Source organism: Telmatherina bonti (genome assembly GCF_933228915.1).
Source record: "Telmatherina bonti genome assembly, chromosome: 11".
Classification (NCBI taxonomy): domain Eukaryota; kingdom Metazoa; phylum Chordata; class Actinopteri; order Atheriniformes; family Telmatherinidae; genus Telmatherina; species Telmatherina bonti.
Window position 1 is genome coordinate 22010737 of NC_136629.1, and position 27458 is coordinate 22038194.

The following is a 27458-nucleotide window of genomic DNA, read 5'->3' on the forward strand; positions in this document are numbered from 1 at the left end:
TAGCTATTTGGAAATCAGGAGTCCATTATGGACACTTTAAGATCAACCAAAAGTTGCTTTACACATATTTTCTAACACTGCAAAAAAAAAAAAAAAAAAATGGTTCTCATGTTTTAATTAAGAGATGACAATTTAATAAAAGACACTTTGCAAAGGCTGTTGGATGTAATTTTGTTTCAACTTGAATAAAATATGAATGTGGTAAGGACATGTTATATATTAGTAAAAAGTAACTTACTAATGCTGAACATGCAGTTAAACAGGGACTTGTTCCAGAAAGCAGGTTGTGTTGAAACTCGAGTACATTAACCCTGAGTTGGGGAAAACTGGGTTTTCAGTTCCAAAAAGCAAGGCGAGTCTTTCCCTGAGTCTGTTACCATGGTAACTGACTGAAGTAAACCTTCTCAATGGCAGGTTCACCAAAAAGAAAGCCTGAGTTTCTACCAATCCTCCTCCCACCTTAAGTATCTGTCAGGCATGGGTTGTCTACCAACGCGACTCCAGAGATTTACAAGCTGAATTAATACACATATTTGCGTAAAGATTTTTGAGAAGTCAAGCTGACGTGAGAGCATAATTTATTTATCAATGGCTTTTTCAAAAGGAACCATTTAGCAGGTAACTCCAATTATCCTGGTCTGAAATCATTTTAGTGTGATAGCAGAAATCTGTTTCTCTGTAGATCCCAGCAGACATCTCACTGTCCTCCCATGATGATCGTTCTGCTTCAGTATATTTTAAATAACATAATGGGGCAAAAGCCGAGTAACAAATACAACAGCAGGATTTTCTACTGCAATTGCAGTCTCAGATGAGGACACAATCTGATAAAAGCCTATGTGAAGTCAGTTTATTAAATGAGAGAACTGAATGAACAAAACAGCATTTCTTGGGGTTTGAAGTACTCATGTAGAAATAGCCACCAAATATATGATTTATCAGCCAGTGTGAAATAAAAGTATGTCATGATCTTGTACATTACCTAAGACTTATTTAAACTTAACCTTGTTTCTTGCATTTATATTTTCCCCAGTGGGACTCAAGTTTTTTTTCCATCCACCAATATTTCAATCCACGTCTGATGAATGGACACGTGGATTCAAACATTTAATCAGGCGGCAGTTTCTTCCAACATATTTCTCTGCTTAGCAGCAGTTTTCTCCCCTTTTTTTAATCAAATAAATCTGTTTCACCTCATCCTTAAATAAAACCTTTACCTCCAGCTGGGTAAAATAACTAGCTTTTTTGCACTTGTTGCCATGGTGAATCCAGGTATCGGGATTCCACTGATGACTTTTTGGTGCGTTTCTTCACTCTGGGGTAAAGACAGAGTTGATTGAACACAAAGCAGCCGATCTGGAACTGAAATCTCAGAATTGCTGCTGAGAGTAAGTTAACCCAGAGTTTCTGAGTAGGTTGTTTCTTGAACAAGTCCCTGATTGAGCCATAAATACTGCAACTGTTGACCTATTGTTTCTTTACTTGTTAGTGGTTTATTGTACCAGGGTATAATTTTCAAACAAAAAGACCACTTAAATTTTTAAGAAAATGTTTGCAAACCAACTTAGCAATTTGATTAGTCAATACTAAACGTTTGCATGACAAGCTTAATGACCCACTAAATTAAGGAGGTGAAGAAAAGTAAGTGGTTTGGGATCACTTTATTGTAGATTAATTGGCCACAGGTTTGAAGAAAACATCTGAAGATTTTTATGTGCATTAGAAACAGATTTACAAACAGTAAGAAGAGTGCAAACAATGGGAGGCAACCTCCATATCCGCTCAAAGAAAAAAACAAAAAAAAAAAATCGTCTACAAAATGCTGAGTCTGTTCAATGGTCACACACATTGCTAAAAGCCATTAATTCACTGAATTGCCTTTGCCGTCTGTAGTCAGTTTTCCAAAAAAAAAAGAAAAAAAAAAAGCAAATCTAAGCTTGCAGCGATCTGAAGAGCAGTAAACAGCAGGCAAACCTGATCTGTCCTCATCCTGGATGTAAGAATTTATTGCCTGTTCTAACTTTTGTATCTCCCAGTAAGCAATTAAGAAAAGTACAACTCAAATGATGCGAGTCACAACAGTGAAGCTCCGACTCCAGTTCACTGAAGTACTAGCAGGTCAAGTTTCGGTCAACTACATGTGTAATTACTCCCCCTTTTCTAAGCATCCAACTGCCGCCCCCCCCCCCCCCATCACAGAGGAAAAAATAAAACACAAAAGCACATCCAGTCCCTTTCCAACATAATTCAAAAATATCAAAGTTAATTTAATCACAAATGGCAGATGTTTGAGCCAGACAGAAATTAAAAGAGGGAAGCAGCACTACAGTATTTTTTCTTTTAATTCCCTACAGGTCAGTTTGTGGAAATCCTCTACACCCACACATGGCGCTGGCAGTGAGCCACAGCCTGAAAGACAAGAAAAAGAAGAAAAAAAACCTCAGTTTTTAGGCCTCAGCACACCTGAACTTGCACCATTGTACCACTTTATAGTCACGGCTTTATAGACATGTTTAGTTAAAAAAAAAAAAAAAAAAAAAAAGTTATTCTAGTAAAACGGTTTAAGTAAGACTCGTCTACTCACATTGCATCGCGTAGCTGTTTCCATGTTCTTGCACCAGAATTTGGGCCCCCAGGTACATTGCTCTGCTCCGAGGAGTCTGCGTACGGCTTCAGGACATGCTCCCACTTTCTGGAAAGCACAAAAAAAACATTCGGACACAAATCAGGGTCACATTTACAACAGAGTAATTTTATTTTTAACTGACGCACCCCAAATCAACAGCAAATTCAACATTGCCTTGCATCTTATCTGTACTGTGAGATGTCTTTAGCTTGTAAAAGACTTCGAGTCTCATCTCTTGCTCTGCGCCCCCCCCCTTCCTCTGACTATTTATTTATGGGGTACATAAAGCGAAATTCTGCTGTAACGTCACCTGATGTCCCAGAAGCTAAAGTTGTGAAAAGTGGTTTTTCAGCCTCTGGATGCTGCTGGGCAGTGACGGACGGCTCCAAGAATTCACATGATACATGTCACTGTACTATCAAACAAGTCGGGAAGGCAGAGTTTAAGTTTTATACTCACTGTGCACACGAAGTCTGGGTCAAGCATCTGGAGCAACAACTGGACAAGCATCGGCTCATACTGTTCAATCAACTGGTCACACTGTTGAAAGGAGACAAGATACATGGTCAACACTAAAGAAAAGTACATTTGAATGAATAAATAAATAAAAAGAAAAACCTCACCTCAGTTTTGTAAGCATCAGGCAAGAAGCTGCACACTCTCTTCACAGCTTCCTCAATCTCAGCCTCTGTAGCGTTCTGCTCCAAAATGCCATCGATGTAATTAACAGCCATTTTGCACACATCACAGAAGCCACCCGCCTTAAAGCGAGACTGGTCAAGTGGAGCTATAAAGAGTAATAATAAAGAGATTAACGGACAATCCACCAAGAGACGTGCTGACTGATCTGTCAAAAGCACCAGAAATCAAAGATTTATTTAGTGTGCAGACAAAAAGAGAACATACCAACGTAAGCACGACTGGCATCATTGCAGAGTGCCAGAACTGTGCAGATGGTCTTGGGATCTGCCTGCTGCACCAGCAGCTCAATGATGGCCTGCCCGTATGTCTCAATCAAGTCCTTACACTGGGCAGTCAGGGAGGAGGGCAATAATGTGCACACCTTCTCCACAGCTTGAATGACCTCCTCCTGATAGGAGACAAGACGAGTCAACTAGGAAGTCGTGTCAAGTGCACTGACAGTATGTCTGCAGCAGTTCTATGGTCTGTCTCATGGTTATAACAGGAAATATATAGCAGTACAAATCCCACCTCTGTGGCTTGATCCTCAAGCATAGTCTCCAGCTGTTTCATTACAAACTCACAGATGGCACAAGTTGGGGAATCGCGGACACGCACCATCGACTGAAAGAAAGAAAAATGCTTAATGGCAATGCTGTGCTGCAAGTGCATTTCATCTGTATCAAAACACACAAGTTTCAGCATCTACCTTAGCAGAAGCAGATTCCACCCTGGTGGCAGGGAAAAGTTTGGCTGCAGAGATAGTCTTGGCAGGCTGAAGATTCAGCATGGGAATGGACTTCTTCATCTCAGAGCAGAAACCGGCAAGGGCGCAGATCTCCTTGGGTTGCTGAGGACACAAACAGTTACTATAGGATATGAAGGCACAGGTCAGAGGGAGGAAATGCCTCGTGGCATGCTGTTAGCAAAACAAAAATGTGTCATCCACACACCATTACACATGTTTTAGAACATAACCAAGTATTACACACCACCCATGCAAACGTGTCTATGCAGAAAAAAAAATGCAGCCATCTTAACAGCATCAAAACACAGCACCACACATCCAGAGTGGCAAAAAAAAAATGTAATGATGTAAGTGCTAACATAAGAATAGCCTTAGCTTTTAAAAAGGAGACAGATGTTTGTGACATTGAAGACCAGTGCATCTAAATATACTGTTTAAACCAAGTACATCATTATCAGCTGCATGCTTGTGTGATGAAAGGCAACAGAATAATCTCAACTTTCCCGTTATATTCCTGTATATATTTAATAGGACCATCATTCCCATCCATGTTTTAGAAGATTTAAAAAAAAAAAAAAAAGTATTCAAATATGTTAAAGTAGTCTCACTCGTTAGCGAACTATTCACATGCACCAGTGGCAGGTGTTTCAGGCTAGAAGTGGACAGCACAAGTAGCAAGAACTAGGGGTTAAAAAGCTACAGGCTGAACACAGAATGACCTACCTGTTCCTGGGAGCAGCATACAAAGCCCAGAGGAGGGGGTAAGGAAGAAAGGTCAAAAGAAAAATAAGAGCAGAATGACAAGAATGAAAAAGAATACAGGCGAAGAAGACAGATGAAGAATTTTTAAAAAATTATTTTTTTAAAAATGGGAAAGTCAGCTGTTTAAAGCAGTGAATAAACTGAAAAATCAGCAGGTCAGGTGGTGCTACAGTCAGAGCACCATCACAAATTAACACACAGACATTAGTTTTGATGACCAGAGCACGGTAAGCTTGCCATTAACAATTAGAATTCAATGACTATCTGAGGTACAATATATAAGCAAACAAACAGACTTTCCTGAATATTCTTTGATCAGTAAAGTAAGACGACTCACCATGGACATGAGCTGCTGAACGACAACAGCTCCATACTGGCCAACATACTGCTTGCACTGCAGAGACAATACAGTTTGATTTAGTTTTACTGGAAATGCTGTACAATTACAACTTTGAGTATTTCTGCGGTTAACTCACCATATCTGACAAGCCTGGCCCCAACAGGTCACACTGCTTCTCAATATTCTGAATGAGAGAGTCGATAAACGAGGTGTTGGCCTTGGCTTCTGCTTGCGCATCAGTCAGGAACTTGATGCAGTCCTGGCACACCTCACTGTTTTCCTGCAGGTGGGCAAGAACCAGGACCAAATTAGCTCCATGTCAACAAGATTAAAGAGAAAGCTTTAAAGAGAAAAAAAAATCTTGTTAATTTGTGGTAGAAAGGGAAGTTAAACCATCTACCTGGTTTGGGCTTTCTTCTTTGGGGGACTCCTGTTTGAGGTTCTCCTGAGGATACAGAAGCTCTGGGACATTGAGGAGGAAGGGGACAGCTTGGTGGGAAAGGTCAACCGGTTGTATTTCATTGGTCATGAGCTGCTCCATGGGTTGAACCTTGGCCAGGAATTCCTGCTGAGACTTACAAAGTCCCATAGCTCCACACACAACACCTGGATCCTCCTAAACAAAAATAATTAAGTTAATATACCCTACTTCTCTTTTTTTTTTTTTTTTTTAAACCCAAGTACTTTACTTAAAAAGCCATCCATACACAACATGGTTAAAGGAGCATTTATGTTTTATTATCTGGAAAGAATTGTTACTTTTGTTTCCAGTGTTGCTGTGACAGGTGAAAGTTAAGACAGACAACTAAATCAAGAGGCTTCCTATCATGGGATTAAGTATTGCAAAATGGCTGCTCTGTTCTCATTTTGACTTAGACCCACTTCCACATCAATAGCTCTTTTTCAGCTGGCTGCACTTCCTTCACACAGTCACTTCTGTTTTCTGTCTCTCCCCCCTCCTCACTTTAATGCTCCTGCTTCCACAGTAGATGTCAGTAACTCGACAGTTCAAAATGAAACAAAGTGACACAAAACAAACAAGCTAAACTTCAACTAGCTCAACTTGACATTTTATCAAATGTTAATGGGATCTTTAAAGCAAATGATTCAGATTTAAATTGCTCACCAGTTCCCCAGTGATAATTCCAATGAGGATGGGGTAGTAGCTATCCACCATCTCTTTGCACTCTTCAGTCATACCTTGATCAGGAATGAGCTGGCAGGCTTTTTCCAAGTACTGAAGAACCTCAGCCTGCAATCAGACATGTCAGTGAAACAACAGCCTCAAGCAGCGATTAAACTCTCAATACAGACATAACCAACTTGTATGATTAGCAAATTTTGTCAATATATTTTTCTAAATCTTACCTGAGTTGCATTGTCCTTCAGCAACTGCTCAACCACCATCAGCACTTCTTTACACAAGTCACATGGCACTGATTTCTGGAGCAAAAACAATTGGGTTTGGAAAACATTTACTACACATTTCTCAGCAAGAATACTCAATCAGTACTGGTTGTGCCATTACAGTGAGCATGTGTGTACCATCGGTCACACATTTCATTGGAGAAACTGTCGGTTTTTTCACTATTTGAAAAAGAAAAAGGATAGCAATTATATACGAGAAGAAACTTCAAATTAGTCTCACCATCTGGGGCTTATTCCACACATTCTGCTGACAATGAGGCACAGCTCCACACAGAGACGCCGTCTTTACATTCTGACACCAGTAGGGGGGGCCACGGGCGCACTGCTCAGTTCCCAGGAGAGGAGTAGACACAGCTGCGAGGCAAAGACCAACCAGTAAGTCAAACGTCAAATTCCAGCAAACTTCCTCATTTCACTCCAAGAGAAAGTTGATGAAATGTTCTTTTCAACAGTAACAACATTTAGAGAATTATGTGGAAAAGGCAGACAAGATGTCAGCCTAGATTGTTGAAGTTTTATAGTTGATGATGATGAACAGTCACTTATTTAACCCAGTTTAGTACTACTGAGACACCAGGTCTCATGAATATGAAACAGAATTAAAGACTTCAATGAATTTTAACTGCATTGTTAGAGTTGGGTGTGATTTTGTTTAATTCCAGCCTTCAAGTTTTATAAAACAAAATGTTAATTTAGGTTTGAAACTGATGCATTCACTATATTAGTTTTAGAAAGCCCCTCATTAAAAAAAAAAAAAAAAAAAAAGCTCACTGGTGCAAGCAATAACAAATAAGAGCCTCCCATTAGGCATAGTTCTTAAATACCTTACTGTTACACTTCTACCAAGCAAAAAGCGCACTAAATCCTATTAACATTAATTATTCAGTGGCATTAGCATGTCCCTTGTCTGGACTCATTTTTTCACTACCAGGCACTAAAATCCTGCCTGTAACTGAGCACAGAGCAAGAAAAATCTGAATTACATAAGTGAGTTTTGGAGGTTGAGATGACAAGTGTGTTTTTCTGTAGATGAAGGAAGAAATTATGTATTTTACTGAAGTGAAACCAATGGCATTGGAAAGTCCCGACCAGTGTGCTGCAACAGATCCGCATAATTTTGATATACAAAATAGGGAAACAAATCATCTCCACATTTCATTAACCAATTCTAAACATCTGACTAAAATGTCATCCTGCGGAAAATAAGAGTAAATTCAATCAAATAACTTAACTCAAGAAATTAGCTTGTCAGGATTGGAGAGCAAGTCAAAAGGCCAGTGAATGGATTTTGGGGATAACAGCCAAGAATTTGCAATGCAACGTGAGCTGCATAGACAACCTTCAAATCACACACAAAGCAGGCAGGGCACTCCCACCCTCCAGTCACATTAGCAGTGAAGCAAAATAAAATGTTCTCGGGCAAACAGGTTGTTCCAATGAGGACATCTCTGTACATGTTTTAGACTTACAGTAAAGTGTTTACAGTCAACAGAACAGCAATAATTATTTTTTCTTATATTTACATGGGCAATCACAAATGGAAGCAGATAAAAAAGCCTGAAAATATAATGCACTTTTGGAAGAAGCCTAAATAAGCTGCTGAAACAGCTACAGGCCCACATAATTCACTAGTATTCTTGCAAAATCATGTAATTGATGGTGGGATTTGTTTGCATCACACGAGGAAGTGAAGCAAGACTCTAAATGGGAGTGTGGTGGATTGGTTTAACCAAGCAACCAAAAACCTGGTACAAAGTGCACAGCATGGCCAATATAACTGACCTAAAGGTGTTAAACATTACATCTAGGAAAGAATGCAATAACCACAAGCATAAAATGTGAAATGCAAATAAATACCGTTGATTTTCTTTTAACTAGAAGATAAGCACAAATGTGACTATCTAAGGAGAACAATATTGACAGTTGACTGGTGAAAAGCCCAGTTTTCGCCCTGATAAAAAGTAAACAGTTGACATTCATTTCAGATCCATTCTCCAAATACCAGGAGACTAAATTAACTTTTACTAAATGTATAAATAGTCTTGTTGATTCGAAGTTATTGTTAGCTAAGCTGCAGAAATATCTCACTAACCCAATTTTATTTCAACCTGCAGTTATAGTAAGAGCATTAATGCATAAAAATAAAACCCCCTATCAGCTGCTGACGTGACCGTGAAGATAAATGCATATTTTTCAGGAGGAAGAAAAGGAACAGAAACCGAACATTTAGTTTCTGTTGCTTACAGTTCACCGAAAAGTTGAAATGAAAGCGGCCATCTATGGTAACTTTCAATTAAAAAAAAAAAAAAAAAAAAAAAAAAAAAGATGGAGATCTGATTGAAAAATCGATCCAGAGACAATGGAAATAACCTTTATTTTTATTATTTAAATCAAAGCAAAGATGGTTGGTCGCCTGACCGATACGTGAAATATGAAAATCCTTTTGCTACATAGTCTGAACAATATGAAAAAAATTCAAAATATTAGTCAGCTTGATTTCTGTGTGTCTACATTAACTTCACTATCGCCAGAATAATCTAAAACATTGTTTAACTTAATGTATAAAACAGCTAAGCAACCTTGTGTTAGCTAGCAATGCTAATGTTAGCAAAGCTGTTAATAAAAAAGGCCAGCGGGCAAACTGTAATCCTCAAAGGAACACGGTAATAAACTTATTAAACATTATTCACTACATGTGTCAAAGATTCAGACAGACTACTTGGTGTGAATTTTTAAAAGATTATTTTTTAAATCGTTTAAAGTGATCTTGTTTACCAAAGCTAACGCCACTGAATAGCTTCCGTGTACCGATAATCAAACGCACTTTGTTACACAACCAAAGAGCTTGTTTTTGTGACCTGACATCTACCGAAACCAAGTCTCTGTAAATATACAAAACGCCACAAATTATTACTTTTAGATTCTGGATTACCTGAAGACACAAAAAGCAGAGTCAGAAGCAGCATGACTGCGCTGTTTCCTGTATCTTGTTTGTGTCTGTTGGTTTCTGATGTCGACCGGAGATCGGCGTGTGCTGCAATGCAGGCAATGGTGTGTGTGTGGATGTCTTTATGATGTCTCACTGTCAGCTGACTACTCAGCGAGGCATGTGACTCCGTATCAGCTTTGATTAGCAACATTTAGAGGTCAAAGAACTCTTAAAACGGAATTTGAAATCCGTTTTATACATTGTCTTTGCTTTAGTCTAAACTTAGCTGGGAGAAAACAGTTCATTTTGTATCTTTATTGTGAGCTCAAACATCTTTACTAATTCATTTTCATTCGGTTACTTCCCTTTTTTCAAATTTTGATTAAAAAAAGAGAAAAGGTTTATTGCAGTCATGGTCACTATCATTAACCTACTTTTACGTATATAAAAGGGATTCCATGTTGTGAAAGGTATAGCAAAGTCAGTTGGCTGCCTAGAAAACTTACTAAAAAAAACAAATATTTATTTAAATCAGGCAATGGGGGAGAGCATAAAAGTTTGCAGCATATGTGGGAGCATTACGTTATTTTTCTTGAAGGAAATTAATCAAGTGTGAGATCGTTGCAAACGTTTTTAAACTTCATAAACCACATCTGACTGGAATAAAAAAGATGACAAGTTGACAATCCATGACAAAACATCACATGGAGCACAACATTTCTAGAGAGCTGACAGGAAGTCAAGAAAACTTGCAAACAAGAAGAAATAAAAATGATTTTATTATAACAACATATGATATTACATTCAAATTTTCGCAAACAGGCATGAAAAATGTGCTGTGCTGCCAGGACACGAGAGAAGGAAGCCTGTGAAACAAATGGAAAATGATTAAACAGGCCTGAATTACAGTCCATTCAGCACAATATGATGTTACACAAGGGAAAGAGATATTTTGGTAAAATAAAGTTGAACTGAAAATATTTCAGTGTGACTGGTGGCATTTAGGACTCTACTTATAGTGAACTGAAATAAAAGATATGCATTGTAAAGGTTAGTATTGTTCAATCACAGCAACACGAGATGATGTAAAATTGTGTTAGTTTTTTTTTTTTTTAGGTTTTTTTTTTTTTTTTTTTTTTTGCATAACTGGTCTTTTAAGAGTTTGTTAATGGAATCTGGCATAATATAGGACTTGCAACAAGTGCTTAAATCAAAATCAGCCAAAATATGAACATCCACCTGCCCACGAGAGTTGTGTGGTTAACCATTGCACCTGCAAACAAAAGACTATGCTGATAAATATGATGAGCACAAAGCTAACGATTTAGTAAAGCCATTTGTGTCTTCTACTTTTCACTTCCAACATGAGATTAAAAGTTTTCCAATCACTGTAAATTGGCCTCTAATGACATTTCTATTGTAAAGCAGATTTATGACAATACTATCTCAGGGATCCCCAATCCAGGTCCTCGAGGACCGGTGTAGGTTTTTCAAGTGTCCCAGCTGCAACACACCTGATTCAAATCAAGGTGTATTTAGCAGACATGTGCATAGCTTGTCTGAGTCTGAGCCTGGCGTGTTCCTGAAGAACACTTGGAAAACCTGCAGGACACTGGGCCTTGAGGACCAGGGTTGGCGATCCCTGTACTATCTGACACATCAACATATTGCTGAGGCATATTGGTGTACTAAAGTAATATCTTTCAAGTTTACAGAAATATCAGCAGCGTTGGTATGTGTATTTTATCATCATTTGTGTGATTCCAGGTATCAGCTGTTACAATGGTCTTAGCTCTGTAACCCTGTGGTGTAATACTATGTAGATGTGATTTGAGTTTTTGTACCTTTCTGTTAAGTCAAAAAACTAAAAACTGAGTCATAATTTACAGGTGTATACTTCTGATGCAGGATTACAATAGATTATTGTAATAATTGTTCTCTAAAGTCCCTCTTCACTAGTTTTTGCCCCTTGTAACGTGTGTGTGTGTGTGTGTGTATTTGTGTATTATTCATATGCATACATGCATATCAGCTGAATAAGGAAAGGAATGTTTTGTCATACCCAAGCCATCAAAAACCAGGTGGTCACTAAATAAGTTGAAAGTACAGTTCTGTGCTTATGTGACATGGCTGAAACCAACATGACAGTCTGTTATTGTCAATATAATTTTAGGAATGTTAGATAAAATGCTATAATGTATTTTTTTTATCTAAATTAATTTTTATGGAAATAGTTAAAAAAAAAAAAGAGTTTTTTCACTACTGTGTTTTTATATGACTTTGAAGTAATTTCTGAGAGTAATCCATAAATTTCATTGCCAGAAAAACATTTTCTCTGGCAATTTATAGTTCCCAAAGATGATGAGCCAAAATTTTGATTATGGTTTCATAATAAAAGTATTGTGATAAACCAACTATTATGAACACACATTTTCAAGTATTCTTATATTCCAAATATTGCTCAAATACCTTCATGTTTGCTGTTCTTTTTTAATCAATTTATGTAGACAGCTAGATTTTTTGGGAAATTTTTGAGCTTGTTGACCTCTGCCATCAGGTGTTTAGCATCACTTTGAGTTTTGTCTTAAGAATAGACACAATATTGCAAAAATACTAAATGTAAGCATGCAAAAGTAAAATGTGTGAATAGATTTATTGATAAACAAAAAAATCAGTCGTAGTCATAGACCAACTGTGGCATCATTTATCCTTTTTTTTTTTTTTTGTTCCGTACCTTCCATCACTGCTGGGGACCACAGCAGTTAGTTGTGTGGACCCGGTCGTCTTTCTTTAGCACAGCTGGCCTCACCACGTCCACATCACGGTGCAGGTGGTCCAACAAGCTACTGAGAATACTAGGAGATGCGTAGAAGTCAACCAGAAAGTACGTCCCTCTGGTGTGCCTTTCATTGTGTTTGGTCATCTTGTAGGGCAGGAGTCTCTCTCCGAGGTTCTCCAAGCCTCTCACCACGGCGCCCCTCTCGATCAAATTCTGCACCGTCCGCCGAAGAGCTGCTGTCGTCTCCGGCCGCTGCATCGCCTTCAGGATCAGGGCCAGTTCGTAACGAGGCATTGCTTCACTGGAGTCGTCTTCGTTTCACAGTTTCAATACAGTTTAGTTTTAGCTTAATGTCATTGCCGCATAGCGACCATGTTATGACATGAGGGACAAGAAAGGGCTTTCGGGATGACGTATAAAACATGCGCCTGTGTTGACAGCAATTGGACCAATTTGAAAAAAAAAAAAAAAAGTAGGATAATTCTAAATATAAAATGTAATATAAAATTAGTAACTTAAATATCTCTGTAATTTAATTTAACATATAAATTAATTGTTTGTTGAATTAAATTTAAGTGAGGATGTCTCACTCTGTCTAAATTTTACAAAACTACATTTGTCTAGGGCCGCTGTTCACACTAATACACTGCTTTCTTATATAACATGTGTTACTGAACTTGACTTATCTAATAAACCAAGAACTTACCGTGATATCAATCGATTTAAAAGCAAGTAAGCCCTATTTTTCAACGGAGTACACAGTTTATAGCTGAGGCGTGCGTTTACGTCGTCATTACGTATTTTGAACACTTCCTTCCTTTCTAGAAGGAGCGTGGTGAAGATGGCGGCGCAAAACTCTGTGCCGAGTGATCTTTTCAAATGCGTTTATTCTTTTCTTTTGGAGAACAAGTTCACCAAGGCAGCTAGCGAGTTCCTGAAACAGACCAAAGTTGTAAGTAACCCAAGTTGAGTGTTGAGTAGCTCTCCGTTACCGCTGTCTACGTCCAGTTACTTTTTGCACGAGGGAGAAACACCAGCGTTCACACGACGTACTGTCCCGGTGAAATTAGCACGTGTGGCAGCTCTACTTGTGCATCAGCTGCCACCTGAGCAAACACCTTACTACAACTACTAACATTGTGATAGAAGGAATTTTTTATTTATTTATTTTTTCTTTTGTTTCAGCGGTAGGTTTTTGTAACTTATTTGTTTTTCTGCAGAATCCACAAGATCAAAATGAAGAGAGCCTCACCAGCATCTACAACTTCTGGTTGAAGTGAGTTTCTTGTCCTTTTCTATGCTTTTCATTAATAGGTTGGTTGATTGATTGATTGCTTTAAGTTTAATTCCATCAATTGTTCACTAGATGGTGGCAAATATTGTCTATTTTTCAACTAGCATTCAGTGTAAGAGAGAGTGGGATCAGTATCTGTTTAAATGTTTTTTTTTTCTTTTGTTTTTTTTATATATATAAATTATTTTATTTAACTATGTGAAGCCCTTTTTGCTGCTATGGTATGAGAAGTGCTTTATAAATTAAATTTGAATTGACTCTTGAGTAGGGTAATTTGCTTTGCAGATACATTAGGTGATTTGTTAAATTTTTACACATTAACAGAATATTGTTTGCTTGACTAGATCACCTGAGGCCAAGAAACGAAAAGCACCTGAAGCTGTTAATGGTCCCTCTGCCAAAAAAGCAAAACCCAGTGCGGAAAGCTCCAGCAGTGAGGAGTCAAGCAGTGAAGAGGAGGCTGATACAAAAAAGACCAAGACAGCTGCAGGTAGTAACACTGTTTTTAGAGGAGCGATGAGCCTGATGGATTAAATTTATTTAGTAATTTGTCATTCTGCAACCTTTGACCTCATTGTCAGATTTGATTCAGATTTTATTCTTGATTATTTTAGTGGTCAGCACAGTGTCTGTAAAACCGGGAGCTGCTAAAGCTTCATCCAGCAGCAGTGAAGACTCAAGTGACTCTGAGGATGAGAAAGCTACTGCAAAAGCTCCTGCAAAGGTAGGAGAAAACATCTGGATCTAAAACTTAATGTGGGATATTGTCATTGCTGAAAATAAAGTAACATCATACATTGTCATTAATATGTCATTTGTTTATGAAGCCTCCTGTTAAAGCACCACCACCTCCTGCAGCTGCAGGCACCACAAGAAAAAAGGACAGCAGCTCGAGCAGTGAAGAATCTGACTCTGAGGATGCTCAGCCCACCAAAGCGCCTGCATCCAGTGGGTTTATATGCAGATGTCGGCAACTCTGTTGAATTTAAATCAGCTGTAGTTGTACTGTGAATATACTTACCGTATGTTTTTGGGGTTTACTTTTGTTAAATAGAAAAGAATACTGGTGCTGTCACCACACCCAAAGTAGCTGTTCCCACCAAAGGTGCAGCTCAGAAGAAGCAAGACAGCAGCAGCAGCAGTGAAGACAGCTCCTCAGACTCTGAAGATGAGCAACCTGCCAAGGTATGCCAGAACTTCATGTTGTTACATGCTGATGTTAGTTTCAATTGATGACAAGCTCGGTCAAGTACAACTGACTGATTTCTAGGGGTCATATGTGTGCATTAAAAGTTTTTTTTATGCTTAAAGAAAATACCAACCAAACCTGCTGCAGTTAAAAAAGCAGCAACTGAATCAAGCAGCGAAGACTCTTCGTCTGAGGATGAAGCTCCGCCAAGCAAAAAACCCAAAGCAGGTGTGATGTTTGTTTTATATTTCTCTTTTTAATTAACCAATTTATTTATGGATGAAACAATGGGTTCAATTTTATTTATATATACACATATGTATGTGGGTGTGTTAAAATTTATATATATATATAATATAATAATTTAAATATTGATACCTGTGCTAGTATCAAACTAGAAACATTTTTAGTGCAGACTAGTATCTGAGAATCTTATTTTTGCAACACAACTGCTGAGCCTGATGACTGTCCAGAAACCAGCAAGTTCTGAGGACTCCATATTATGAGACGTGCCCCATTTGTAGAACTGCATGATCTCCTGTCTGTCTTGTTAGGAGCTTACAGTGCAGTCCCTCCTCCTGCTTCAGTCCAGAAAGCTCCTGCTCCACTACCTGCCAGCAAGAGCAAGGCCAGTGAATCTTCAGACAGCAGTGATGAAGAGGATGAAGTGGCCAGTAAGTTTCCCACTGTTCTCATCATGACCTACTCGTATTTTGTAATGGTATAACTGACTGTTTTTGAATCGTTGCAGCAAAACCTGCGCCTGTAAAGAAAGCTGATGCCAAACCTGGTGTGGCTAAACCTACAGCAAAAAAGCAAGATTCCAGCTCAGGTAACCATCAGGAATCACAGCCACTTAATTTCTTTCTAGTTAAAAGCAAAGTGTTTTTGTTTTTCTTCAATAAACATACCTTATATCATCTCCTTCTTAGATTCAAGCTCAGAAGAAGAAGAGGCCAAGAAGCCTGTGGCCAAAGTTACCCCAGCTAAAGGAGCCCTGGCCAAACCTACACCAGATAAGGCAGTGCCTGCTGCCAACAAAGTGGAAGCTAAGAAACCTGAGGGAAAGGCGACTCTGACTAAAACTGGTAAACCAGCTGCTGCAACGTCTGAAGAAGACTCCTCGGATGAGGATTCCAGTTCAGAGGAGGAGAAGACGACAAAGAAGCCCACTGCTAAACCTCAACCTGCCAAGAATGCCCCAGCTAAAAAAAAAGAGTCTTCAAGTTCAGGTAAGAGACATAAGAAATTAACATAGAAATACAAATTTCTGGTAGAGTTGTCTATCTGGTTTCATCAGCTGTTTTTACACCAAAGTTATTTTATTTATACAAGCCGATTAAAACTCTTCCCATCACCAGTAACAGCGCTTTTAACATTAGAGTTGTGGGGCTACAACGTATTCAGATGCAAATTAAATCTACAAGTAACTCATTGAGGATGAACCCATGACAACATCAGGGTCTGCACTCTATTTCTTTTGTTTGACAATATTTGTGATTGACATGATTTTTTTTTCCCCCTAAAATATTTGGATTTGTTTACGCTTTGACTGGGCAATAAATTTACTCAGCAGGACTGATAATGAAGTGCTAATGGTCTTGCAGTCAGGCAAAATGATCTTTTTTTATCTGCAAGCTTTTTTCCCATAATTTGTGAGCAAAATAATATGCACCACAGTGTATGATCTGGTCAGAGCTGAAGGCAGTACAAGCTTGCAACAGCTGTAGTGCCCTTTTGGCATGACTAATGCCACTTAAACACTATTATTATAAACACTATTAGTTACTATTTTATTCAACCGCTGCAATTCAGCAGGTATTAGGTTTTAGCCCCTTTGAAAATACCATTTTTGATACTTTTTTTTTTTTTTTTTTTTAAATTAGTTTATAACAATTATGCAAAATTAGTCAGCAGTGATTTGTGTGATTTCTGTTCTCACTTATGTTTTTTTTTGTATGGTTTTGGGATGTTCGGGGAGTTTTCTTTAAAATTCTCTAAACGATGCATGTGTTCCATATGCAGATAGCAGTTCGGAAGATGAGGCTCCAGCAAAACCCTCAGCTAAAACTGCAGCCCCCAAAGCCCCCATTTCTGCCTCCAAGCCAGCTAATGCAGCAGAGTCTAGCTGTGATTCGGATGACTCCACTGATGACAAGGAAGTACCAGTGAAAGCCAAGCCAGCTGCTAAAGCGCTTGTCCCTGCTTCAAGACCTACTGTTGTTTCAAAACCTGCAGCAGGGAGCAGCTCAGACTCTGACTCGTCTGAAGATGAAGAAGAAGAACCAGCTAAAACTAAACCGTCTGCAACTAAAACGGCTTCAAAGCCTTCCACACCTGCAGCCAAAGCTGCTGCAGCAGCCGAGAGTAGCTCTGACTCTGACTCATCAGAAGACGAAGAACCCATAAAGGCTAAACCTGCTGCAACAAAACCGTCTTCAAAGCCCACTACACCCACAGCTAAGCCTGCTGTCGCAGCAGAAAGCAGCTCAGACTCTGACTCCTCATCAGAGGATGAAGAAACTGGTAAGGCTAAGCCAACAGCAGTAAAAATGACCACCCCAGCATCAAAACCTGCCACTCCTGCTGCCAAACCTGCTGCTAAAGCTGCTGCAGCAGCTGAGAGCAGCTCAGATTCTGACTCTTCCTCTGAAGATGAAGAACCAACCAAGGCTAAACCTGCAGCAGCTAAAGCTGCTACTCCAACTTCAAAACCTACACCTGCTACTAAACCTGCAGCAGCTAAAGCTGCTACTCCAACTTCAAAACCTACAACACCTGCTACTAAACCTGCAGCAGCTAAAGCTGCTACTCCAGCTTCAAAGGCTGCAACACCTGCTGCTGCAGCAGCCGAGAGCAGCTCAGATTCTGACTCTTCCTCTGAAGATGAAGAACCCACCAAGGCTAAACCTGCAGCAGCTAAAGCTGCTACTCCAGCTTCGAAACCTACACCTGCTACTAAACCTGCAGCAGCTAAAGCTGCTACTCCAGCTTCAAAGGCTGCAACACCTGCTGCTAAAGCTGCTGCAGCAGCTGAGAGCAGCTCAGATTCTGACTCTTCCTCTGAAGATGAAGAACCAACCAAGGCTAAACCTGCAGCAGCTAAAGCTGCTACTCCAACTTCAAAACCTACAACACCTGCTACTAAACCTGCAGCAGCTAAAGCTGCTACTCCAGCTTCAAAGGCTGCAACACCTGCTGCTAAAGCTGCTGCAGCAGCTGAGAGCAGCTCAGATTCTGACTCTTCCTCTGAAGATGAAGAACCAACCAAGGCTAAACCTGCAGCAGCTAAAGCTGCTACTCCAACTTCAAAACCTACAACACCTGCTACTAAACCTGCAGCAGCTAAAGCTGCTACTCCAGCTTCAAAGGCTGCAACACCTGCTGCTAAAGCTGCTGCAGCAGCTGAGAGCAGCTCAGATTCTGACTCTTCCTCTGAAGATGAAGAACCAACCAAGGCTAAACCTGCAGCAGCTAAAGCTGCTACTCCAACTTCAAAACCTACACCTGCTACTAAACCTGCAGCAGCTAAAGCTGCTACTCCAGCTTCAAAACCTACAACACCTGCTGCTAAAGCTGCTGCAGCAGCCGAGAGCAGCTCAGATTCTGACTCTTCCTCTGAAGACGAAGAACCCACCAAGGCTAAACCTGCAGCAGCTAAAGCTGCTACTCCAACTTCAAAACCTACAACACCTGCTACTAAACCTGCAGCAGCTAAAGCTGCTACTCCAGCTTCAAAACCTACAACACCTGCTGCTAAAGCTGCTGCAGCAGCTGAGAGCAGCTCAGATTCTGACTCTTCCTCTGAAGACGAAGAACCCACCAAGGCTAAACCTGCAGCAGCTAAAGCTGCTACTCCAGCTTCGAAACCTACACCTGCTACTAAACCTGCAGCAGCTAAAGCTGCTACTCCAGCTTCAAAGGCTGCAACACCTGCTGCTAAAGCTGCTGCAGCAGCTGAGAGCAGCTCAGATTCTGACTCTTCCTCTGAAGATGAAGAACCAACCAAGGCTAAACCTGCAGCAGCTAAAGCTGCTACTCCAACTTCAAAACCTACAACACCTGCTACTAAACCTGCAGCAGCTAAAGCTGCTACTCCAGCTTCAAAGGCTGCAACACCTGCTGCTAAAGCTGCTGCAGCAGCTGAGAGCAGCTCAGATTCTGACTCTTCCTCTGAAGATGAAGAACCAACCAAGGCTAAACCTGCAGCAGCAAAAGCTGCTACTCCAACTTCAAAACCTACAACACCTGCTACTAAACCTGCAGCAGCTAAAGCTGCTACTCCAGCTTCAAAACCTACAACACCTGCTGCTAAAGCAGCTGCAGCAGCTGAGAGCAGCTCAGATTCTGATTCTTCCTCTGAAGAGGAACCAACCAAGGCTAAGCCTGCAGCAGCTAAAACAGCTAAACCAGCTGCTCCAGCTGTAAAGGCTGCTAAAGCTGCTGCAGCAGCTGAGAGCAGCTCAGATTCTGACTCTTCCTCTGAAGACGAAGAACCAACCAAGGCTAAACCTGCGGCAGCTAAAGCTGCTACCCCAGCTTCAAAGCCTTCTACACCGGCAGCAAAGCTTGCAACTAATCCTGCTACTGGAGCAGCAGAAAGCAGCTCAGACTCTGACTCTTCCTCTGAAGAAGAAACACCTGCTAAGGCAAAGACAACAGCAAAAAAAGCTATCCCACCATCAAAGCCCACTGCTCCTGCAGCTAAACCAGCAGCTGCAGCAGAAAGCAGCTCTGACTCAGACTCCTCGTCTGAAGAGGAACAACCAGTTAAGGCTAAAACGGCAACAGCGACTTCAAAGCCAGTTACCCCTGCAAGAATAGCTGGAGCGGCAGCAGAAAGCAGTTCTGAATCAGACAGCTCAGACTCTGAGGAGGAAGCAGCAAAGCCTGCAGTGAAGAAACAAGGCACAGCAACAGTCAAAAAACCTGCTCCTGCAGCTGCCAGGGCCACAAAGGCAGCAACAACTTCAACAAAAAAGGCAAAAGAGGACAGCTCTGACTCCTCTGATAGCTCGGATTCAGAAGCTGAGGCCCCCTCTGCTAAGCCTGCAGTCACTAATGGCAAGGCAGCGACTCCCAAGATGGCCACAAACGCAGCAAAGGTTGCAGCAAAGCCAGCAGGGTCGTCATCCAGCGACAGCAGCTCTGACGAGGAGGAAGAAAGCAGTAAACGTGAAATAAAACTTGCTACACCAGTGGTAGCAGGCAAGACAACCCCAGCAGTTAAACCTAAAGGGAGAAGTAGCAGCTCTTCAGACAGTTCATCGGATGAAGAGGAAGCGCCATGTAAAGCAGCCAGTGCACCCACCACCCCCACAATGAGTATGTTTCACACAGATTAACCACATGCTATAGTCTGCTGTATGTATTTATTTATGTTAAACATGCATTCAGTCGCTCTTTGTACTTTTGCACTATTTATGCATGCTAGATTTGTGACACTGCTATTGGTAGACAGCTGCTAAATATCAAGTATCTCTGTTTGAATTCATGGACTTAGATAGCAACGGAAAGAGAAAAAGGGATGAAGAATCATCTGACAGTGAAGAGGAAGAAACACAAACGCCACAAAGCAAGAAGGCAACGACCACACCGCAGACCTTCCCAAAAGCCACTACGAAAGTAAGACCTCCATGCCTTGCCATTTGTTGGGTTTTTCAAGACAATTTTAAAGTCAAACCTTTTCATTTTATTTTGTAATTTTGTTGCCTTTCAGTCTTCAAACATACCCTTCCGTAGAATAGTGGAAGAGCACGTTGAAGTGGATCCCCGTCTTGCAGACAATTCTTTTGAAGCGAAGGTGAGCTTGATGTAAACATTTTGAGCAGTATTTAATTTGATGGTTGTGGAGGTTATTTCCTACTAAGCATGCTCATTTTGTCTTTTCGGTTCCAGCGTGGAGCTACTGGAGATTGGGGCCAGAAAGCTAATGAAGTGCTCAAGTTCACAAAAGGAAAATCATTCCGCCACGAAAAGACAAAGAAGAAGAGGGGGAGCTACAGAGGCGGAGCCATTTCCACTACAGTCAACTCTATTAAGTTCGACAGTGACTGAGGGTCTTCTCACTGTAATCTTCCTGACTAGAACTGGACTGTGCCCAGTGCCATCAGGAACTGGGTGTCTGCTCCCCAGCCTCTAACAGTCTGATCTCACCTCACACTATCAGAAAAACACGAGCCGAGATTTATTTCACTTCTGTTAGTATATTGTGAAGACTAATGATCTGAAGAAACAGGTGAGTGGAGCTGTGGCAGCAACAAAAATGTTCACAGTGCTGTACTGGTTGATATTCAGGTGACATTATTACTTATAGCCACTAGGTGGCTGCAGACCTCCTAAGTCATGGTACAGGATCGATGTGTCTGCCCTTTGTTAGTGTATACCTGCTTATCATGCCATGAATGTCCTGACAGCTTCTTTATGTGGTAAACAGCTGTGTTTTTTAATTAAATTGATCTCATGTATTGTTAGTCACATTTAATTTGGCCACACACACAGAAGAGAGAGAAAGTTTGGGCTTTTCTATAGATGTTGCAAGGATGCATCAAGTAGAACAGAGTTTTATACTGTTTCAATTTTTATTCCATTTCACCCTTTAGGACCTCAGAGGTGTCTGTAGTTTCTCAATGACATTTGCTTGAATAGTTTGTTTTGGTGTTGGGATGCCCATGTTAACTATTCCTGTTCTGTGATATTAACGTGATGATTTACCAACTGAACCAAGAGCCATTTTTGTTGAACATAAGGGTATGGACAATCTTTTTATGCTTGTAATTGTAAATAAAGACATAACAAATGAGATTAGCTCTGTGAATTATTTCAAGGTGACCAGTTTACTTCGGCCATTTCACTGATGGGTCGGAAAGGAATTCAATGTATTTTTGAGTAACAAGCAGTTTTCCAGGAAGGACATCAGATCTATTATTTCTGGTCATCAGACCATATGTGGCCACGTGGGCACTGTGGGAATCTGGACAGATCAAAGTTGCTGGTTTCAAGCCAGAAAGTAGGCGTGATATTAAAGCCACCAGATGGCAGTGGTGTACCAGAAGTCCTGAGTTTCAGCTCTGAATGTGGAACAGAAGGTACAGTATGCAAGCTGTTATCTGATTCTGTCGTGTCATGGGGAAATCCACTATGACCAGTCAACATACCATGTATTTTTAGCATTTTAACTACAGGTGCTCTTAGGTTTGCAATTTGCAGGCGGGGTAAGAAATGGTCCTCTATTAAAGAGACATTTAGCATTTCACATTAGAAATTGGAAAGCATAGACATTGAAATATTGTTTTAATTAAACACCCTGAAAATGACTTTTCTCCTGAAAAGAAAAGATGGGTCTTATGTGACTTGTACAGCTCAAGTAAATATAAAACTCATCACTGGTACTTTCAGTGAGCCGGTGAAGATTAGAAGTAGCTGGTGGAGCTCAAATTAAAATTTCATTTAATATTTTATAAAAGATAATTATTTTACCTTTAAATCACATGGAGGGTCAACAAACACTCTTCCTTTGTCCTCCACTAGCTGTACCAAGTTTCAAATATAAATCTGAACACATTTCATGGCCATGAGTAATATTTAGATAATCTAAATCACTGCGATCCTTAATTCTGAATTTAGCAGAACATTTTGCAGCACAAGAATGGAAAATTTGAAATTTATTTTATATGGTTGTGTCACCCACTCTTCTCACTAAGGATAAGCAGTTTACTGTAACTTTATATGGATAAAAGGTCCTTATTAAAAGCTGCAGTTGGGGGAAAAAAATGGGACCAATGTACCAAAAAAGGTACTTTTTCCTTTTTACACCACAGGAACTATTCACTAAAACTGTCCATAGAATCATGCACGTGCACATTAAATGAATGCTGGCTAAATTTCTGATTAAACACAATCTGATTACACAAAAGGATCTGCTGACTTTAGGGGAGGGAGCCCTGCAGTTACCCCAAACATCATGCAGCCTCCCTCTCCAGTCTGACAACAGTTACCCACTGAGCTCTGCTTCAGTGCTCACTAAGCACAGCGCTGACAGAGCGTGCCTGCTTAGGGTTTACATGCCTGAGATGTTGGGAGAAACTGCAGCTGCAGAACTGTTGCTGGGCAATTTTACAGTAACGATGCAACTGTTGCTACTCTTGAAAGCTGCATGCTGCAGTGCGTGAAGCTGCAGTCAATCATAGGACCTTTATTTAATTGTTGCTGCAAGTGGAGAATGATTTCCTTTGTTGCAATTTGTTTTGAAGCATTTCCATCAACCTAGAAAAGTTTTTTTTTTGTTGTTTTGTAGACTTTGATGGGAAATGATGCAAAGTTAATTACCAATTATGTAAATTTGCTTATCATCTTATCCTATGTTATAATGCCAGACGTTAGTGCCAGGAAGAACATGGGTGAGGAATGCTGATGAGTGCTCCTTCAACCTAATCTCCTGCCTAGCAATCACTCCTGAGAACTACTTCCGTCTGTCAGTTGTAATATGTGCAAGAGAGTTTGTTTCAGGCCAGTGCAGCAGTGTGTGTATGAGGGGACTGCAGGACAATCTTTTAATGGGAAGCAGAGGCAGAGGACTGCCCATCCTGTCCATTTCAATTAGACAAAACTGCTGACTGCTCTTGCACACACACAGAGCCGTAATTTTTCCCCTCACGCACACACTGTGAGCCAATAGATACAATCAAGTGTGCATTTTTCCCAAAACATGTTACATCACATTTCATTACACATGACAAATGGCTTCCTTGGTGCCCCCATGGATTAGTTTAGCTAATCCCTCGCTGCTCTTTTCTTCGTGTCAGAGAGTGAAAATGAGAACTTGGCAGCGTAACAAACCAACTTACCAGTCAAGCAGAACACAGTCATTAAGAAACAAAGCATCATCAGTTCTTTATAATATTAAAACATCTTTAATAGAGCATTTCTTTGAACATCCACCTTATATAAACTGTTTGAGTGAGCAATAATATTTAGAAGAATACACACTTTGAATATTGCAGGGTAAAATGAGCATTATTGAGCTTTTCTGGGACAGAGAGGAATACAGAGGGATGTGAAGCTAAAAGACTGAAGGAAGAGCGGCAGCACATTCTGTATCAAAACAAACATCACTGAGGATCTGCAGTAAGTATTAAAGGTGCATCGACTCCTCTTTCTGTCTTACATTTTCCTTTTATGTAGAAACAAACTGTTTTTTTTAGTGTTTTCCAAACAGCCGCATAGTAGTTAGAGAGCAGATGCTGCATTCTTTTACAGAAAAGGAAAACAAAAGAAAAACATCCATTCCAATTTGTAAAATATAAAATACCTATAATAATGCCTTAGACAGGAGACCTGGGAAGCCTTTCAGTACGATTCAGGATGCGTCCCTCACTATCGTGACAGCATGAACTACAGCAACATGCAATAATGATCAGGATGCTGCTCCGAGCTGAAGTCTTAATTAGTTCAATGCATTTATTGTCTGTTTAAATAGCTGAAACCTGCAGAATGAAAGCACCCATCTCTCTCTCTTTCTCTCTCTCTCTCTCTCTCTCTCTCTCTCATGCGTCCGGTCTCCATTACGTTTTTGGTGAGGCAAAGTCCCAGGCCGTATCCTGGGCACACTTCCACATGGCACGCACCAAGCGAGTGAAGCCCATGTCCTTGGGTTTCTCCAGCCCACGCATCAGCCGCTGCTTCATGATGGCTATGAACTCCTTATTACTGAGCTCTCCATTCCCTGGAGCAGACAGTTAAGGGGGAAAGAAGGGGGGGAGTGATGGACAAGGGAGAGAGATGATGAAATAATACAGGAAGGAAGAATAAGACAAGGATATGACTTCAATTTATTTTCAGCTGCAGATGCACGACTTGCAGTCCATAATTATTTACAGTTGAGAGATAATGATGAACCTGCCACCTGCTTACCATCACAGTCAAACAGAGCAAACACCACGTCACACACGTGATCCGACAGCTCCACTTTGGCTACAGTGCGGGCCACCTGCTTCATGGTAGCTGAGAGACAGAGCCACAGATGGAGAATTCACTTGTTTATGAGTAATGAAAGTGTGAGTGGGCACAAACTCACGAACAGCAGAAAGTGTGCACAATCCAAACTACGCTGGATCAATACAAGACAGAGTTTTCATTCACCGGGGAGACATAAAACAGAGGTTGAGAGGAGGAGAAGTAGCATCAGGGCATCATGACTGAGAGAAAAGAGAAAGATGGAGGATTTGAAGGGTCAAATGTGTAAAGAAAGAGAGGCAGACATGGAGTTAACACAAACTGATGAAAACATAGCCATGCTCAATAAGAGGCTGTTATTATAAGAATTTGACAGGAATAAGTGCATGAGGCAATATGGAAAAAAATCTGGATAATTTAAAAAATAAAAATAAAAATGTCTAACAAAATGGTAAGAAAAAATGAGCCAAATCACACCGAGAAAAAACTCATCCGAGGCCTTCTTTTGTACCTCTTAGGAAGATATTGTGCAGTTTCACACAGCACACCCACATATGAGAAACTGCACTGAAAAGGTGTGAAGTGATTGGATTAGAGATGAGATGAGATAGATGAAAGGAGAGGGAAGAAGAGGAACAAAGAGCAGCAAAATAATGCAACAGCTCCTTTAGGCTGGGTGAGTAGAAAGATGGTTTCCGTGTGTGGATGGCAGTAGGCTGCAGACAATTCACACTCATTCCTGGCAGCTCTTTCCGAACCCACAACGGCCTGATGTTTTTTTAAAAACCACTCAGAAACACCCTGACGCACAAACATGGCATGTTAGTGTGTAAACAAGTAAACAAAATCTGGGAACTGGCACGTCAGGAGGACCCCTCTGTCCTTAAATGCAGCAGCTGTTTCAGCTGTGAAAATGTGCAGAAAGACAGCACACATTGATGAGCCAATTCATCGCAATAAATGAAGGAGACAAAGAATTTCTGTATTCTGAAAGCAACAACAGGCTGTCTAGATATCACATTAAAGATGTTTTTATCCTTACAAGCTGGTTGGTAAATTGATTCAGTGGAATGAATATAGGCAGATGAAGAAAATACAACTATTTATATTAGAGTTTCATGAAATGAGATTAATAAAGTATTAGTTATTTAAATGATTTCATACCCAGTAGCAAAAACTTAAAAAGACAACTGAGGGACATTTGGTGGTTTTTAGTTAATAAAATTCAATGTCATTCTGTTTATTGGTTTTCTGTGAGTCAGAGAATATTTACGTTTTCTGTTTCGGCTAATCCAAAAAAAAAAAAAAAAAAAAAAGAACAAAGAAAGAGTGTTGTTAGGGCCTTTTTATGTTTGAAAATGTCTCTCAGAAAGTAGTTTAGATTTGAAGCTGATTCCATCACACTTAGATCAGAGTAGCAGAAATGAGATGACAGCACTAGGTCTTTCCCTGATGACAGAATCAGCACAAAATCTCCCTGTAAGAAGCACCAACTGACACACAAACATCACCGCAATTACTTTTTGCTTTTGTATCATCCCATACTGTAAGGCCACTCCATATCAAGCAGCTCTATGAAAAAGATTGGGGGCAATCTTTACATAATGGTTCAGTACAGTCCCCACCATCCACTCACTGGCCATGTGATGATGCTGACATGTGTCAGAGGGCATCAGTAGTCATTCCTGTAAGTAGGAAGTCATTGGTCATTTATGCATGAGCGGGTCTTAAATTTAAACATGAATGCCCAAGGGGAGAGGAGAATGGATGGATGGACAAACACATGATAAATAGCTGACTTAGGATTGGGAGTAAAGCCAAGCAGAGAAAGATGTTGGAAGCAGATCTTGTTGGCAGGGTTTTAACAGCTCTGAGAGGCAGAGGATGAAAGTGACAAAAGTTAAGTCTAAAGGGAAGTAATTAGGAGAAAGTGGTTGTGTCTAAAGCAAAAGCGTGCGTGGGTGTACCTTTATCTATTGAGGCTCCTGCCATGTGGTAGAAACTCAGAGCTGTGTCGACGTCATTCACGTTCTTTAGGAAAGTAAAGAAGTTCTCCACCTCCTCAAATGTGATTCCCTGGACAAAATGGAAAAAAAAAAAAAAAAAAAACATGGATAGAAACACAGACAATGGAAATCTGTGACAACCCAGAAAATCAAGTTCCTTTAAATTTGACTGGGCTTTACAGCCCTGCAATTCTGCAAAGAATCTCCTAATTATCCTCATGACAAGAGCTGCAACTGCTTAGTGGCACTTCAGAGCAGTTCGACACAAATGGCAAGAGGAAGTGGCAGAAGCTTTTTACACACATGGATGAATAAAGTGTCATGAGCGGACAGACAGACAGACTGTGTTTAACACATATAACACATATGCACAGCTATGCTTTACAACAGACTCACTATCCTACAGCTGCTGTACTGCTGATGAGCTTGTTTGCAAAGAAAATTGAGCTTTTGCTTCTTGTTTCTCAGTCTTGATTAAATGAGAAGAAGTCGATGGAGGAGAACAGGAAAAGGTAGGCAAAGTCTGAGCAATGAAGACATGAAAAGAGAGGTTCAAAGAGGGGTGAAGGACAAACTTCTGGTCCTCCACAGAGCAGTGGCTGCTGGGTGAGCTAGTGAGCCCTGGTCAGGTTGGGGATGTTCACTATGGGCACTAAATGTGCTATCTGTTCTTAGTGATGTATGACCTCTTATCCTGGCCATTGCAAACACAATTTCCCAGC

General features: G+C 40.3%; 4 protein-coding genes across 4 annotated transcripts in view; 1 reads left to right on the top strand and 3 right to left on the bottom strand.

The window, feature by feature from the left end:
- Nucleotides 1-2185: 2185 nt before the first annotated feature.
- On the bottom strand, nucleotides 2186-9640 carry psap (prosaposin). The gene is made up of 14 exons (XM_079248585.1): nucleotides 9518-9640; nucleotides 6806-6939; nucleotides 6526-6600; nucleotides 6284-6409; nucleotides 5558-5773; nucleotides 5294-5437; nucleotides 5155-5211; nucleotides 4017-4157; nucleotides 3839-3931; nucleotides 3533-3716; nucleotides 3250-3413; nucleotides 3086-3166; nucleotides 2585-2692; nucleotides 2186-2409 (listed from the first exon to the last, which is right to left on the bottom strand). The coding sequence occupies exons 1-14, from the start codon at nucleotides 9549-9551 to the stop codon at nucleotides 2374-2376; spliced, it is 1593 nt and encodes a 530-aa protein (XP_079104711.1). The 5' UTR covers nucleotides 9552-9640; the 3' UTR covers nucleotides 2186-2373.
- Nucleotides 9641-10274: 634 nt separating this feature from the next.
- On the bottom strand, nucleotides 10275-12675 carry mrps6 (mitochondrial ribosomal protein S6). The gene is made up of 2 exons (XM_079249172.1): nucleotides 12249-12675; nucleotides 10275-10380 (listed from the first exon to the last, which is right to left on the bottom strand). The coding sequence occupies exon 1, from the start codon at nucleotides 12585-12587 to the stop codon at nucleotides 12255-12257; it is 333 nt and encodes a 110-aa protein (XP_079105298.1). The 5' UTR covers nucleotides 12588-12675; the 3' UTR covers nucleotides 10275-10380; nucleotides 12249-12254.
- A 457-nt stretch (nucleotides 12676-13132) lies between these two features.
- nolc1 (nucleolar and coiled-body phosphoprotein 1) lies at nucleotides 13133-21500 on the top strand. Its single transcript, XM_079248592.1, has 14 exons — nucleotides 13133-13245; nucleotides 13514-13569; nucleotides 13932-14077; nucleotides 14202-14311; nucleotides 14415-14535; nucleotides 14642-14772; nucleotides 14899-15004; nucleotides 15331-15450; nucleotides 15528-15608; nucleotides 15709-16008; nucleotides 16802-20101; nucleotides 20280-20401; nucleotides 20496-20579; nucleotides 20675-21500. The coding sequence occupies exons 1-14, from the start codon at nucleotides 13135-13137 to the stop codon at nucleotides 20831-20833; spliced, it is 4947 nt and encodes a 1648-aa protein (XP_079104718.1). The 5' UTR covers nucleotides 13133-13134; the 3' UTR covers nucleotides 20834-21500.
- Nucleotides 21501-23671: 2171 nt separating this feature from the next.
- The window catches only part of micu1 (mitochondrial calcium uptake 1), a 28234-nt gene continuing 24447 nt past the window's right edge, over nucleotides 23672-27458 (bottom strand). The window contains exons 10-12 of the mRNA XM_079249343.1: nucleotides 26698-26806; nucleotides 24689-24778; nucleotides 23672-24500 (exon numbers count right to left, since the gene is read on the bottom strand). Coding sequence (XP_079105469.1) covers nucleotides 24340-24500; nucleotides 24689-24778; nucleotides 26698-26806 — 360 coding nt within the window. The 3' untranslated portion in view covers nucleotides 23672-24339. The remainder of the gene's footprint in view (nucleotides 24501-24688; nucleotides 24779-26697; nucleotides 26807-27458) is intronic.